The sequence below is a fragment of the Pinus tabuliformis genome, chromosome 5_1, assembly GCF_031772625.1.
Source record: "Pinus tabuliformis cultivar Carrire ecotype Pingquan chromosome 5_1, CPIR1, whole genome shotgun sequence".
NCBI classification, from domain to species: Eukaryota; Viridiplantae; Streptophyta; class Pinopsida; order Pinales; family Pinaceae; genus Pinus; species Pinus tabuliformis.
In genome coordinates this window covers 430,190,813-430,205,917 of record NC_142305.1, presented here as the reverse complement: position 1 = coordinate 430,205,917, position 15,105 = coordinate 430,190,813, and the positions used below count along the sequence as shown (strand labels likewise).

General features: G+C 41.2%; 1 protein-coding gene across 1 annotated transcript in view; it reads right to left on the bottom strand.

Moving 5' to 3' along the window:
* LOC149165340 (uncharacterized) overlaps positions 1 to 13,315 on the bottom strand; it is a 116,427-nt gene extending 103,112 nt beyond the window's left edge. Inside the window, exon 1 of the mRNA XM_089431119.1 lies at positions 12,737 to 13,315. Coding sequence (XP_089287245.1) covers positions 12,737 to 13,004 — 268 coding nt within the window. The 5' untranslated portion in view covers positions 13,005 to 13,315. The remainder of the gene's footprint in view (positions 1 to 12,736) is intronic.
* Between the last annotated feature and the right edge of the window lie 1,790 nt (positions 13,316 to 15,105).

The window sequence follows — 15,105 nt, the reverse complement described above, 5'->3', positions numbered from 1 at the left end:
ATCTTTAGCATTGTAAAAAACAGACTTGTGAAAATCATTGTTGCAAATATCGCAAAAATATTGTAGATATTGCAATGTGTGTAAGCCGGCAATATTATCACCTTAAAAATTGATATTTTTTTTCTGCCAAGAATATATTGCAATATTTTTTGGCAGTGAGTCGACTGAAAAAATTGCCAACACAGCAGAATGAGCACTTTATAAGAGAAAAATTTGACATTTTTAACTCATTTTCAAAACAGGGTGAAGAGGTTTGAAGGCAAAAAAGGGTCTCCACCATTTTTTTTGAGCTAAGGACCAGAAATAGAGTGTTTTCATTTGCCATCAACAATTTATTATGGAGTGGGAATTGATTTGCATCGGTTGTTTCTATATTTGTAGGTATGTATAAGTTTATAACAATTTCAATATGTTTTTTTTTACGATTTTGATACGTTTTGCAATGCCCAGTTTTCCCTCTTCTTAACAATTTTTAGTAGGATATCTACCAATTATTTATTTATGTTTTTTCCTTCTAAAGCATTTTTGTATTTTGAGTCTTGATTTTCATTTTTTCTATGTTGAATCATTGTTATCTGAAAATGCCGAAAGCTATGGACCCTATGTCAGATTATGGTGGATCCCGCTAATGAGCATAATTGACAAATGTTGAATTGTGAGTTATATGGGAAGGAAATGACAGTGGGATCAGCTAATTGAAATACCAACATGAAAAATTTCAAGGCATGAAGTGGGAATTTATCTAGCTGTAACCTCAGAAATAATTCATATTGCCAATAAATCACTTCAGGGTATGGGTAAAATGAGAGATGAGAGGGAAGCTATAAGAATTGAGCTTGCAGCTAGAGGAGCTGCAAGATCCAGGGAGGCAGGAAGTGACAGTTTTTCCTTGGCATCACCTTCCACCATGCCCTCAACAACCTCATCTTTTTTTGTCGCAAGGACCACAGCTAGTGTACAACCTTCCATTAGGTTAGTAGTTAAAATAAAGAAGAAGCAAGCGGGAAAGCTTGTGGATAGAAGTTTTCTATGGAGTGACATTCCTTTTCAGCATTTCCAAGAACAATGCATTCTATTGAATTTTGTAGCTATGCTTGGTCTTCATAATTGATATTTTAGCCCTTGAAATATATAATGAAAAATGTAACACATAATCTTCATGTCAGTTTCAAAAGAGAAAAGATTAAATTTTGAATTTTGAATTTTTGGCTCCAAACTTGTCAAGTCGGCCCTCCTTCAAGTCAAGTTGGCCCCAGTGAAGAGACACCCATTCAAGCCAGCTAGAATACTATATATAGGCACTCAACCTCCTCCACAAGACACAATTTGATCACTCACACAACAGAGTATCTTTTGGGCATCCAAGCAAAGGAGAAGAAGAAGAAGGATGAAGACATCTCAAGCATATTCTCTATCTCTCTTTGACTTCACACATGCAAGTTTTTGGGCATATTCCGGGCAGCAGGTCAAACTTCTGGGTAGCAGTTTATAGGCAGCAGGGCCGAAATTCGTCCTAGGCAGGTCAGACAAGGCCGAGTTTGTTGGGCTTGACAAGAGGGCAGTTGACCAGCATTGATGACCATCATATTAACTAGCAGAGTTAGGTGTATCTCTCGTGGAACTAAAGAATTCTTCTAAGGAAATGTTGTTGGGTTTTTCTCCCAAGTGGGTTTTCCCAGGGTAAATTTTGTGTTGTCTTTGTGCATTGTGATCTCTACTGTCCTTGCGCATTTATGGTTGAATTTCTGAAGTATAATTGTTTAATGATAAACTGGAAGTGCTAAAAGAATATCTACATCATTAAAATTAATTATCAGTTTTCAAAAAACAGTGCTTGTATCTATTGCACTTGAAAAATCAACACATTCTACCACTCTATGTTTGATGTCATTGTTGTTGTTGACCCTATTACCCACCAAAATGGGTAACCCCATAGGAGAAAACTTTTCTCCTACATTTCACAATCAGTCAACCAGCGACCATTGACATTCACTTCCTGATGATGATATGCGACATGCCTTTGCCATCTGCATGAGTGATTCGCCTCTCACCATCCAGTATTTCTCTTAGATGAATGTGGCTTGTTACTCAATAGAGACTTTGATCATTTTGCAATTGGGTGTGTTGCCGCAAAATCTAGTAGGCCTTGGAGAAGGGCACCCTACAAGGCTAACACTAGACCAAGTGACAACAATGGGGTAGTGGCCCACTGTCACCATAGCCAAAACCCCCTGCTCTTTATGGTTTTTCACCAATCGGAGGAGTTTCGATATGTGAGAAGGTCACCTAATGGATATTCTAGGGTTAGGGTACATGGTGACTCAACAAGGCCTTCTACAAGAAAGGAACAATTTAGGTTCAAGGCTCCAATAGGAGGCAATTCACTTTCTTGATAGAGGCCTATGGGATAAAGCATGAGACCTAGGGCTTGTTTAGTAGATTGAGTATTGGGTTGGTCAAAGGTCAAGCCAATGAGAAAGGGTTTCCAACAATATATATTAGCATAATCAAGGCACATGAAACCCTCAACAAACCCCTAAGTTGAAGCAAGACTAGACTAGGGTTTTATCTTAGGGCAAACAACTATAGCAAAGAAATTTGTGGACAAGATTGAAGTGGATGTCCACCAAAAGGAGAGATTTTGTGGCAAATACCTTCCTCTTGATGTTTAGGCTCTCCAATCTCCCAAATGTAACTTTCCTTGGGATTCACACAAAGCCCTAGCTAACAAGCTTGGCCTTAAAGGGGCCGAATTAGAGAAGGAAGAATTTATGGATAAAAATCAAGTTTCATCACCAACAAAATGGACCAGTCCCTTGTTCCTCGGGAGTATGGAGTCTATGATTTGATTGAATGATCAAAAAGTTGTTAAGGAGGCCAAATTATTAATGTCATAGCACCAAAAACCATAACAATTACCTATGCAATGAATCAAGGAGCTTTGTGGGAGAGTTAATTAAAGTTCACCACTAGGAAATACGCTTGTATGTTATTCATGAGTAATGCATGCAATAGTGACATATAGATATCATTCAATTAATTTTCAACAAGTTAGGGCAAAATAGTAAACCCTAGATCCAACATATTCCATACATTAGACATAGAGAAAATAAATATTCGACAATAAGTTCACTTACAACATAACATGCAAAAGATTCCATCCATTGATCCAAAAAAATAGCTCCAAAGACAAACGATTTGCTCCAAATGTCAAAATGCATTAATAGAAACCAATTATTCCACAGCGCAAGAAGGTCGAAATTCCAAGTGTGTGAAGATGATGAATGAACGACTCCTCTACTTATATGAGGAATTCAAAGTCCTATTTTAGCCCACTAGCTCCTAAAATCATAAAATAATGTGCTAGCACATAAGCTGACCTAGTAGCCAAGGAAATAAAATCAAACTAAGCCACATGTGTGACCCATAGGAGAGATAAAGTTGACGTCATCCATGTGTCGGCTTGCTTAGGGTAAGCGTTGAGGGCTCAGGGTGCCATGATGTGAGTAGAGGCCCTCTAAAATCATCTCCTAGGGGTTGGCCCCTAGGTCTTTATCAATCTCCCTCTATGGACCCCAATTTTCATTTTGGGGCACAAAAGTGGTCTCATGGGTCTCCAGGTGGTCAAAATCCCTGTCTCTGCTCCAATGTTGAGGGCTTTCGAGGCGGTGCTAGCCCTCACATGTCTCAAGGTGTGAGACTATCCTCCTCTGGGCCCTAGATCAACTGCCAATCCCTCATGAAGTGTTAAGCCGGCTGGGGGTATGTCCTATCCAGGTGCATCATCCACTAAAAGTCATCAATGTAGGTCAAAGTGTTGGAAAGTTGGGTGTTGGAGGTGCCCATGGCTATGTGTGATACTTTGCTACAACTCGAAACCCATGGCTCTCAACGCCTCACCTGTGGGTGTCAATATGCTCCTTTGAAGGACTTGAGCCCCAATTAAGTTTCCCAAGCCATGGCTATGGAACCACCTGACAATTACACACAATATCCAGTGCTAGCATCTACATCATCAAGTACATTTAATCATTTTTGCATCTAAGTGAACCAAGCTTGCAAGTAATGGGCAATTTGACACTTCAAACAAGGCTTCCCTTCCAAAATTAAGGCTTTGAACTTGTTATAGTGTTACCTCCCTAGGTAGAAGTAGCTAATAGACCAACCACCCTATTAGGTGATTCTAGCCCCTAAAGGGAAATGACATGTCCTTGGTCCACCGTTCAATTGATAGGTTTCATGTGAATAATGATAGAACGAAGGGGAGAAAACTTCATGGTCATAGGGACCAACTATGATGGGTTCCTCATCCTGAGCATATAGATGTGGGGGAGGGAGCAATTGTGGATGCATCAATTACCAACTCGGCTTTTGTTTTTCCACCCCTCTTGTGCGCCTTTTACTTTTTCTTGATTTTTTCTTTGTATTATTGCTCGTAGCTTAAGGGTTAGAGCTTGCTTTGTATGATGTATAGTAGTTATTACCCCCTTAAGGGTGAGGCGGCTCATTGCCCACCAAGGGTTGGGACATGCAAGGGTTCCTTCTCATAATATGAAGAGCAACATGTGCTCAGGAACCAAGTGATGGCCATAATGAGTGAGGTAGAGCTCATGCTAGGCTTTTTCCCATGTGCTAATGTGTATATCCCGACCATATTTTGCATTTTGATCTTTTGTTTTTACTTGTGGCCATCATGTGCTTTTTCTTTTTCTTTTCACTGCATCAACCTCCCAGGGCCAGGTCCCAAGCACTACCCAAGTATGAGGGTGTATGGTGCCAAATCCCAGAGAACCAATGGTCAGTTGAACCCAAAGATGGAAGGTGGAGCATGGGGTGTTGATTTGGGGTAGCATTGAATGTGCTCTAGCCACGAAAATTGGTGGAGAGGCTAAAGCACATGAGATATCCAATACACAGAAATGGTTTGGGCAGATTCTAAACAATTTGGGAGATATTAAAATAAGTAATATTTTTAATGGAGTCCCTAAGTCTAAACTTAGGGAAAATAAAATATTAATGTGAATTAACATAAAACTGTTTTAAAATTATAGGTGACAAGCTCCCAGTTCAAACAATATTGCCAGAACTTGATGAGGAAGGAAAAATCATATTGGAACCTGAAGCAGTCACAGAAATGAGAACTCAACAGCTATGAAATCGATCAATTTCAAAGTATCTCATCAAGTGGAAGAACTTACCAGCCAAAGATTCCACATGGGAGTATGAGAATTTTATATAGAAGCATCCAGAACTACTCAAGCGTTGAGGACAACATTTTTTTGAAGGAGAGGGGCATGTTAGGTCCCTATAATACTAGTGTATTCCCTTATTATTATTGTCATTATAGCCCCTTATTATTATTGTTGTCCCCATATTGTTATTATTGTGCCCCATAGAAGCCCACTATTATTATTGTTGTGCCCTTACATTATTATTGTTATGTCGGCTTTGATTATGTTGTGACCCCTTAGACTCCTATATATAGAAAGGAGGTCTTTTCATTTGTATCATTCAAGAATTGTTCATTTGTGTAATGTAAAGGAGGTTGCCCCCTCGAAGAAGCTACTTTTGAAGTCGTTGATCTATCTCTTTCTTCTATTTTGTGAGTTCGTTGCATAACACATTCTGTCTCAAATCTCGATATCTGTTTCGTGTCGTTGATGGGGTATATATCAAGGCCCTCCTACGACGGGTCACTTCCTATCGACTTTAGCACATTATCTAGGAAGTTGATCTAGAAACTCCCCTTAATGCCTTGGAACTTGCCTGCCTCAATGGCAAGTTTCCTCGCTTTCGATACCAGGTTCTCATCATTGGCCTTCGACCGGAAGATTTTGCGTGGTGTTCAACTTCAACTCATTTATTCACACCTCATAGATTTTGCTTAGTACCTTGAGGGCCATTATCATTATCAGTGGTCCCTCTCGCATCTATTAACGACTTTCATCATTGGTCAGTAATCAGATGGTGTCTACCATGTTTGACTTCAACACATTTGTTCACATGGTTAGATTCGTACTATCAAGTGACGAGATGGAAGACCCCAGATCTAGTTTCATCCATTCAGGTTGCGATTTCAGGATTCATACACAGATCTACAAAGTATGATGGCTATGGTCATACAGAAAGTCCTCCAAGAATGGGTCCATAATGCATAATCAGTGGATGTGACTTTGATCATTGTACATGTAAAATGGCTTATATGTTGAGTATGGGTATACCTACCTCAACGGTGATATCATGATGATAATGTATTGTAACAATTAATTGATGATTGTTAGATCTCAACCAGTCGATTCTTGATCTGGACTTTTCACATGGTAAAGCACTTCAATCCTCATCCACAACCTCTGACTTTGTACTTTAGGGGGTGTTGAAATTTCTAAGTCTAACCCATTAGAAATTTTCCTGCACTATCAGGGTTATTTCACCTACTTGTTTAATTACTGAACAAGTTTTTTAACCATATAAATATTGAAATAAACACAATGCAGTCTCAACCATCTACAGATCATCCGCTGAAAGAAATAGACAAACACACAAGGGACACCGTTATTTTTGGACAATTGTCCCCGGAAAAACCCAACCTGGGAAAACCGATGAAGCAATTCTGATGGTTTTATTATTGAGCAACTTTTCCTGAGTACAACTAGGTGCCAAACTGGCTCACCCTACAAAGAAATCTATCTGGCAGTAATACCTCTCTATGGAAGCAGATATTTTGAAAGTCTGCTCCACGAAACTCTCTCCAACGCCTCTTTGAGGCACTGTGTCAACCCTCCTGGCCTCTGTGTTAGCCTGAAACCCTCTGCGTCAGCCCTCTGAGGCTCTACGCAGCCTCTCTGGCCCTCTGTGTCACTTTTGCAGCCTCTGCGTCACTCACGCAAGCCCTCTGGCCTTCTGCGCAGTCACTGCTGGCCTGTGTGTCTTCTTCTGGATCTACGTCTTCCTCTCTGCCTCTGCGCTTATCTTCCGGCACTATCTCTGCCTCTCTGCTATGCACTCACTGCCCCTCGCTGCAACTCTGGTCAGTGGTTCGATTTCTCTTAGCAAACCTCGCTCTAGAAAATCGAACTGACTGATCAATTCGGTGTCTCTTCAACTGACCCTCAAGCCTCCTCTTATACTTTTTTTTTTGAGTCTTCAACGACGAGATTACATCTCTAATCAACAGCTAAGATTAGATTTGGCTTGATCGATGTAATTTAGAACCTTCTAACCCAATTTTATATTAATACCCATTAATATTTTTATTTTCCTAAGTCTAAAAATATTAATTATTTTAATATCTCCTTCACCGGGAGAATTTCCCCAAACCATTTCTGGGTCTTGGAGATCTCATGTGCTTTAGCCTCTCCACCAATTTTCATGGCTAGAGCACATCCGATGCTACCCCAAATCAACACTCTCTCTTAGCAAGGAATGTGCTCTAGTAATACTCCACCACTGAGCATCACCCTGATCATCCAGCACTGATACCTGTGCTGATGTTTGGCCTTGCTGCCCAACATCCTCTGCACTGCTGCATCCTGTACTGCTGCCCATGGCTCTACGACTGCCACTGCTACATCCGTACGGCAACTCCTCTGCATCTGTGTTGCTACTGGTCCTTCCTCCCAACACTGCATCTACACTGTAGCCCTCTCTCCTCATGCTGCATCGTCCTGCCCATAGCACTACCGCTGCTACTGCTACACTGCAACTCAGTGACTGAGACAATGGTAACTGATCTACCCAATAACTGGCATCCTTGTCAGGCTAGAAACCCTCCTGAAGTTGAAGCTCCCTCTACCGCTATCCTATGCTCCCTTTGCTATCTGCACTGCTGCAACAACTTAGTGCCTCTCACACTGCTGCAAACCCCTTTGTGCCTTCCTGCACTGTTGCAACCTCCTTTGTGCCTCTCGCACTGCTACAACCCTCTTTGTGCTGCCAAGGACTACTGCACTCTAGCACTCTTTGTCGCTCCATCCGCATCTGCTTCTACCGACATCCGCCATCCTGCTACTGTCACTTCGGGGCTTCCATAGCCGGATATGATCCAAGAGTTTGGGTACCTCAAGGATCCTGCCCCTCATCTCCTGTAGTCCTCCTGACTACAGCTCGATGTCTCCCCACCTCTTCTCTAGAGCTGTATGAGCACTCATGGCACAATCGTCATCATCCTCTACCTCTTTTTCTGCCTTAGCTGGCGCTGCCTTGGAGTCAAACGCCTCTCCCTTATTCTTCTTCCTAGGACACTGGGTTGCATAATGGCCCAACTCCCCACAGTTGAAGCACTTAATCTTGGAGAGGTCCTTTTTCTTCCTCTTCCCTTGTTGCCCTGCAGATGCCAGAGCCGCATCCTCTTCCTCCTCTTTCTTGACCCGGGCTCCTTTGCCACTACTTCCCGCCTTGGTCAGCCGTCTGATCTCTTCTTGGTGAAGAGTTGCCCACAGTTCTTCCCAATCTGGAAGATTTGCTCTGCCCAAAATGCTTTGGACGAATGTCTCCCACTCCTCGGAGACTGCGTTCAGGGCGGTCCTCACCATTAATTCTTGATCCGGCGTGGCCCCTATGGAAGTCAGTTGGTCCCAGATCTCCTACAACAAGAAGTGATCTATTTGCTCCCCCTTCTGCATCTGATACGACTGCAGTTGATTCTCCAGTAGCATCTTCCTCTGCACGGAAGTGCCCTGATACAATGTCGTCAAGGTGTCCCACATCTCCTTTGTCGTATTCTTCTCGACAATATGTTGAACTACATGATCCTTGACCCCATCAAGGATTATGCACTTTGCCTTGGCCATCGCATCCTCATACTTTTTGTTATCAGCTGGGTCGACTGGGATAGCCACAGTTCTCAAGGCGAAGGCCTTGATGCGATGTCTATCCAGAACAGACAGGATCCTGGCCTTCCAGATGACAAAGTTGGATGCTCCGTCCAACCTGTCCTGATCCCTCAGTCCGTTCATTGCCATCTCTGCTCTTCTTTTCGACTCCTCTGAGTCTCTACTTCCCTCCTGGAAGTTCTCTCTTCAACTCCCTCTGAGTCTCTTTTTCGCTCCTGGAAGTTCTCTTCTAGACTCCTTCTGAGTCTCGATTTCCCGAGGGAAATCCTTCTGCCAACAGTCGAATCGTACCTCTCCGATCTCCTTTGCTCCTGCAACACTGATCTGGATTTCTTGGCTAGAAATCTGCCTAGGTAGCGACTCCCTCTACCTTGGTTCTGTCCCATTAGGTACTATTCTGCCTCAACAGCAACAACACCCCACCAGCTTCACACTCCACAATCTGCCCACAGCTTCCTATGCCTCAGCAATTGAAGAACTGAGCCTCTAGGCTCTGCGCAATCCCGGCAGTGGCTTAATTGCTCCACTAGCCAACTGCGTCACTCCTACTTGGTTGAGCAAGATGACGTGGCTCTTTGTGAGCCTCTTCTGCCTCTCACTGCTTCTGCGTTGGCCCCTTCTCTGGCTCGAACTGATGACGCAGGCCCTCTGTGTCACCCCTTTTCTGCTGCTTTTTGCTTAGGAACAGCTTCTATCACTCGAGACAACTGTTTCTGCTACAAATTCTTTGATTCAACTGGTGCCTTCAGCTCTCCTGTGATCTGCAACGCTCTGATACCATGTTGAAATTTCTAAGTCTAACCCGTTAGAAATTTTCCTGCACTATCAAGTTTATTTCACCTACTTGTTTAATTACTGGACAAGTTTTTTAACCATATAAATATTGAAATAAACACAATGCAGTCTCAACCATCTACAGATCATCCGTTGAAAGAAATAGACAAACACACAAGGGACACCGTTATTTTTGGACAATTGTCCCCGGAAAAACCCAACCTGGGAAAACCGATGAAGCAATTCTGAGGGTTTTATTATTAAGCAGCTTTTCTTGAGTACAACTAGGTGCCAAACTATCTCACCCTACAGAGAAATCTATCTGGCAGTAATATCTCTCTATGGAAGCAGATATTCTAAAAGTCTACTCCACAAAACTCTCTCCAACGCCTCTCTGAGGCACTGCATTAGCCCTCCTGGCCTCTATGTTAGTCTACATCAGCCCTCTGAGGCTCTGCGCCGCCTCTTTGGCCCTCTGCGTCACTCACGCAAGCCCTCTGGCCATCTGCGCAGTCACTGTTGGCCTATGCGTGGCTTCCTCTGGCTCTGCTACCTCTGCGTTTGTCTTCCGACACTATCTCTACCTCTCTGCTATGCACTCACTGCCCCTCGCTGGAACTCTGATCACTAGTTCGATTTCTCTTAGCAAACCGCGCTCTAGAAAATCGAACTGACGGATCAATCTGGTGTCTTTTCAACTAACCCTCAAGCCTCCTCTTATACTTTTTATGTTGAATCTTCAACGGTCGAGATTACATCTCTAATCAATGGCTAAGATTAGATTTGGCTTGATCCATGTCATTTAGAACCTTCTAACCCAATTTTATATTAATACCCATTAATATTTTTATTTTCCTAAGTTTAGACTTAGGAACCCATTAAAAATATTAATTATTTTAATATTTCCTTCACTGGGCAAAATTTCCCCAAACCATTTCTAGGTCTTGGAGATCTCATGTGCTTTAGCCTCTCCACCAATTTTCATGGCTATAGCACATCCGATGCTACCCCAAATTAACAGGGGACAATCTGTTACAGGCCATTTTGTCGCACTTAGGCAAAAGGCCCCAAACCCAGATCTCTCACCATCCGTTATACTTCGCATCAATCCCCTGCAAGGCCAAAAGAAAAACTATTCCCAAAAGTTATAAGAATCCTAGATTATAACATTTTGCCAAGACCAGAAGGAAAACCAACTGCAATGTCTCCTTAAGAAAAATCCTTCCTCTCTAAGGGGGAATGTTAATGTTTGTTGCATCAAACATGTACTTATACACAAGTCTAAGTGTCTAGATGCGTGGAATTCATCCAACAAACTCTTAACCTTAGCAATTACCTTAATGGAATGATTAAAGCAATTGACTTTTATAAGATAACGTGAGTTAATCGAATGAAATGCAAAGGTTATTTGAATTAGTGGATTAAATGAATTTCAATCCTTGATCTAAAGTAATGCTGAAATCTAATCTCATCCGTCAATCACTTTGTAGACTAGGGTTGTGGATTCGGTCAATAACTTAAACTTACAAAAGGAAGGCTAGGCTAAGGGAGAAGCCATTTTTTTTAGCACAAGACACAGTGAGATAGTGAGATCTCAGTGATCGAGCGAGGAAGGACTTCCATCCAAGTGTGTAGAGTCCGAGAAAGAGTACAAGGGGTAGCAAGGGAGAAGGATCCAGATCAGCCAAGCAGGATCGAAGGACGGATCTTCAGAGGGTTTGATCAGCTGGAATATCTCCAAGTTTTGTCATATTTGTAATTTTCTTCAAAAGACTATTTTCGCAAGATGGGAGCCATTGTATGTTGAAGATTATTATTAATGAATCAGCAGATTTGAAGGGAAGCAATTAATGTGTGCATTTGTTTGAAATTGGTGTATTGTTTTGCTTCAGCTGTTATCTTTTATTTGCATGTTAAAATCTCAGCGGTGTTTTTTATTCAGTAGATCTGAAGTAATAAATAAATTTGCAGCAAAGTATCTGCATAAATTACCTGTGGCTAGGGTTAGAGAAAATCAACACCAATTTGGAAATCAGGCCTGATGTGGGAGTTACGACAGACCCCTGGCATAAGTGGGAGATAATTAATGTCATGCATCATTTCATCTATTTCCTCAAACTTCAATCAGATTTTTCCGTTATATCTTTATATCTTTGTTTTGCAGTTTCTCCATTTTCCTCATTGTCCCTCTTCATATTCAAATTTCATTCCTAAAACTACAATGCATGTAGTTCCAACCTTGGTACCTGAGTATTAGGCTAATCTTAGAAACCTAATATATTAATGCAGATTCCGTTTCTCCGATTTGTCTATCTTTAGAAAGAATGAGGCTAGCCATCCCTTCAGTCTCCAAATACTTAATTCCATAGCTACTGTTAACTTTCAAAAGCCTACCTTGCCATCATTTCCATGCAGTATATCTTCAACTTCCTCTCCTATCCATTTGATGTTAAATGGTCCCAGATGCGAATCATCCCTAAGCATTCAACGAATCAATTTCATCCCATAGAGCTGAATGCCTGACTGAATTTTCCAGCCAAGCATGTAAGAAATTTTTCTAAGCCATTATAGATAAAATCATAGATTTAGAATGTGATTTAAAAGATATATATTTTGTACCGGCATATAGCATATTCTATACAGCTACAGAGCTGTACAAATGCTATATACTCTGTTTTTATGACGTCCCACAGATCTCGTTTACGTCTTTCAGAGCATGATGATAAACGTTTCATTTCGTCCATTTCCTCAAACTTCAATCAGATTTTTCTGTTATATAAACCCTGTTTTGCAGCTTCTCCACTCTCCTCATTGCCCCTCTTTATATTCAAATCTCACTCCTAAAAATTATAATACATGTAGCAGGTGAGAACATAGCTTGATATTTTTCACACAATCAGTATCGTCAATTAGGCAGAAAGAAAACTGGCAATAAATTTTACTGTAACTTGCCATGGTATATTAGAAAAAAATTGAAGTGCTTGATTACAAGCTTGTAAGATGAAAGAAACGGGTGAAAAACAAAACATATATATCAGGCTATACCAATTAAAAACTAAAGCTGTTAAACAGCATAATGCAATATGATCCTCTGTTTCTTTGCCTGTGAAGAACTGGTTGTGGTTACTCACCCACAAACTCAAAAACCCATTTGTCTGTACCACCAGATGATTGAGATGCAGAGGCCTGTATTGGATGCAATCTGTCAATACTCCTTGATTCAAGGTTAATCCGCTTCCCAACACTGGATTTGACATGGGTAAATTGAATCTGAGAATAAGGTATTGAGAATGCGGGATTGAAAGGTTTAAAAGAAATTTCAATTGACGTTCGTGGAGTTTCAAGACGTGGGAGGTGCGACAGCACCCTGGCATGAGTGGGAGTAATTAATGCCTGCATCTTGAGCTGATATCGGTGGCAATGCAAAATTTTCAAAAATATCTGCTGTTATGGAAGGCATTTTACACTGGACAATCACTAGGATGAGGAGTGGATAAAGTTGGCATTGAGTGGCTTGCAGCGGATTTGGCACTTGTCTTTTAGCTTGACATGGATGGACTTAATGTAACGAGCATGTGAATGAAAGAAACGTTCATTGAAGTTCCAATAATTGGAACTGCGTATATACTTATCCGCCTGTCGGATCTGGCTGGCTGGCGTGACTTAATTTTTGGGATAGCAACGCCTTTGCCCTTCTTTTCCAGTTCTCGCACTAGTAAATGAATGCCATACCCGTTCCTGTTCATATAGTTATCATTTGTCAGTATATTCAAACAATTATAAACGATCCCAGACCTCGGTCTATATTGCCAATAAACGAGTATGTAACGGTTATAATAGTCGTTTTCTTTTATAAAAGAAATTGTTGCTTCCCATGTTTTAATCAGTTCAATGACGTTTTTAATATGTCACTTTTATTTAAATAAAATGGAAATTATGTATTTTATACATTACATATAAATAATATTTTAAAAAATAACAATAATATTTACATATTTTAGAAAGATTTTTTTATTTTTTTACATCGATGGGGTGTTAGGATTGGTTATAATGGATCCTCTAGATTTGACATGCCATTTTGCCTCTTCCTTGCACATGCCACTACCTTATGGCGAATTTATGGGACCTCGCCTCCCAAGCAGGGTGGCATAGTCCTTTTAACGCGGTTTTTGTTTATTCGTCTGTGTGAACTGGGTTCATTCCACTACGATCTTCTTCTTGGGTCACTGGTTAGAGCTTTAGTTGATCCTTTGACACCTCCTCTTATTGTTGCCCTTGCCCACCATGCACTTAAAGTCATGTCTGGTTGCTTGGGCAATGTTATGCCCTAGATTTGGGCGCGTCTTTAACCAAGGCATGTGCCATGGGCAACATCCCCATCGCATGATTTACAACAAAGATATTGCAAAAAATGTGACAAAAGTGGAGGTTGGGTGAGGGTGCACCAACATGGGTGTCGAAAAATCAAAGTTGGATTTTTGGCATATGGGCTTGGTGGCACGACCAAGACATGCACCACGAGATGAGTTGATCAAAGTGGTGAATAATCGAGCGCTTTTGTTAGCTTGTGACATTATGGGTTTGAGCAGTGGACGAGCATGCAATGATGCCCCGAATGGTGGACACATAAGAGGAGGTTGGGTGGGACAATAGGAGGTCGGCCCGACCTAAAGTCATGTTGTGGAATGATGGGCCAACCCCAAATTGAACGATAGGGCCAAGAGTAAACCTGTGCTACAACTGAAGTAACATAACATAAATGGAGCCAACCCAAAGTTATGTGAAGGATCGTGGGAGGAGTTGTATGGGTAACCACATGCCATATAAGTAGTGGTAAAGCACACGAAGGAAGAACACATCACACGACAACAAAGAGTTGGAACATGTTATGAAACCAGCTCACAAAAAGATAGAAAAGATAGATCAACGCCTTAGAAATAAGCCTCTTCGAGGAGGCAACCTCCTTTACATTACACAAATAAACAATTCTTAGATGATTCAAATGACAAAACCTCCTTTTTATATATAGGAGTCTAAGGGGTCACAATATAACCAAAGCCGACCTAACAATAATAATATAAAGGCCCAAAAATAACAATAGTGGGATTCTATGGGGCACAATAATAAAAATATGGGGACAATAGGGGCACAACAATAACAATAAGGGATACAACAACAATAGTAATGGGGGAATCACTAGTATTATATGGACCTAACATGCCCATCTTCTTCAAAAAAGTGTTGTCCTCAACGCTTGAGTAGTTCTGGATGCTTCTGTATAAAATTCTCATCCTCCCATGTGGAATCTTCAACGGGTAAGTTCTTCAACTTGATGAGATACTCTGAAATTGATCGATTTCGTAGCTGTCGAGTTCTTGTTTCTTTGACTACTTCAAGTTCCAATATGATTTTTCCTTCCTCATCAAGTTCTGGCAATATTGTTTGAACTAGAAGCTTGTCACCTATAACCTTCTTTAAGCATGAAACATGGAAAACTTAG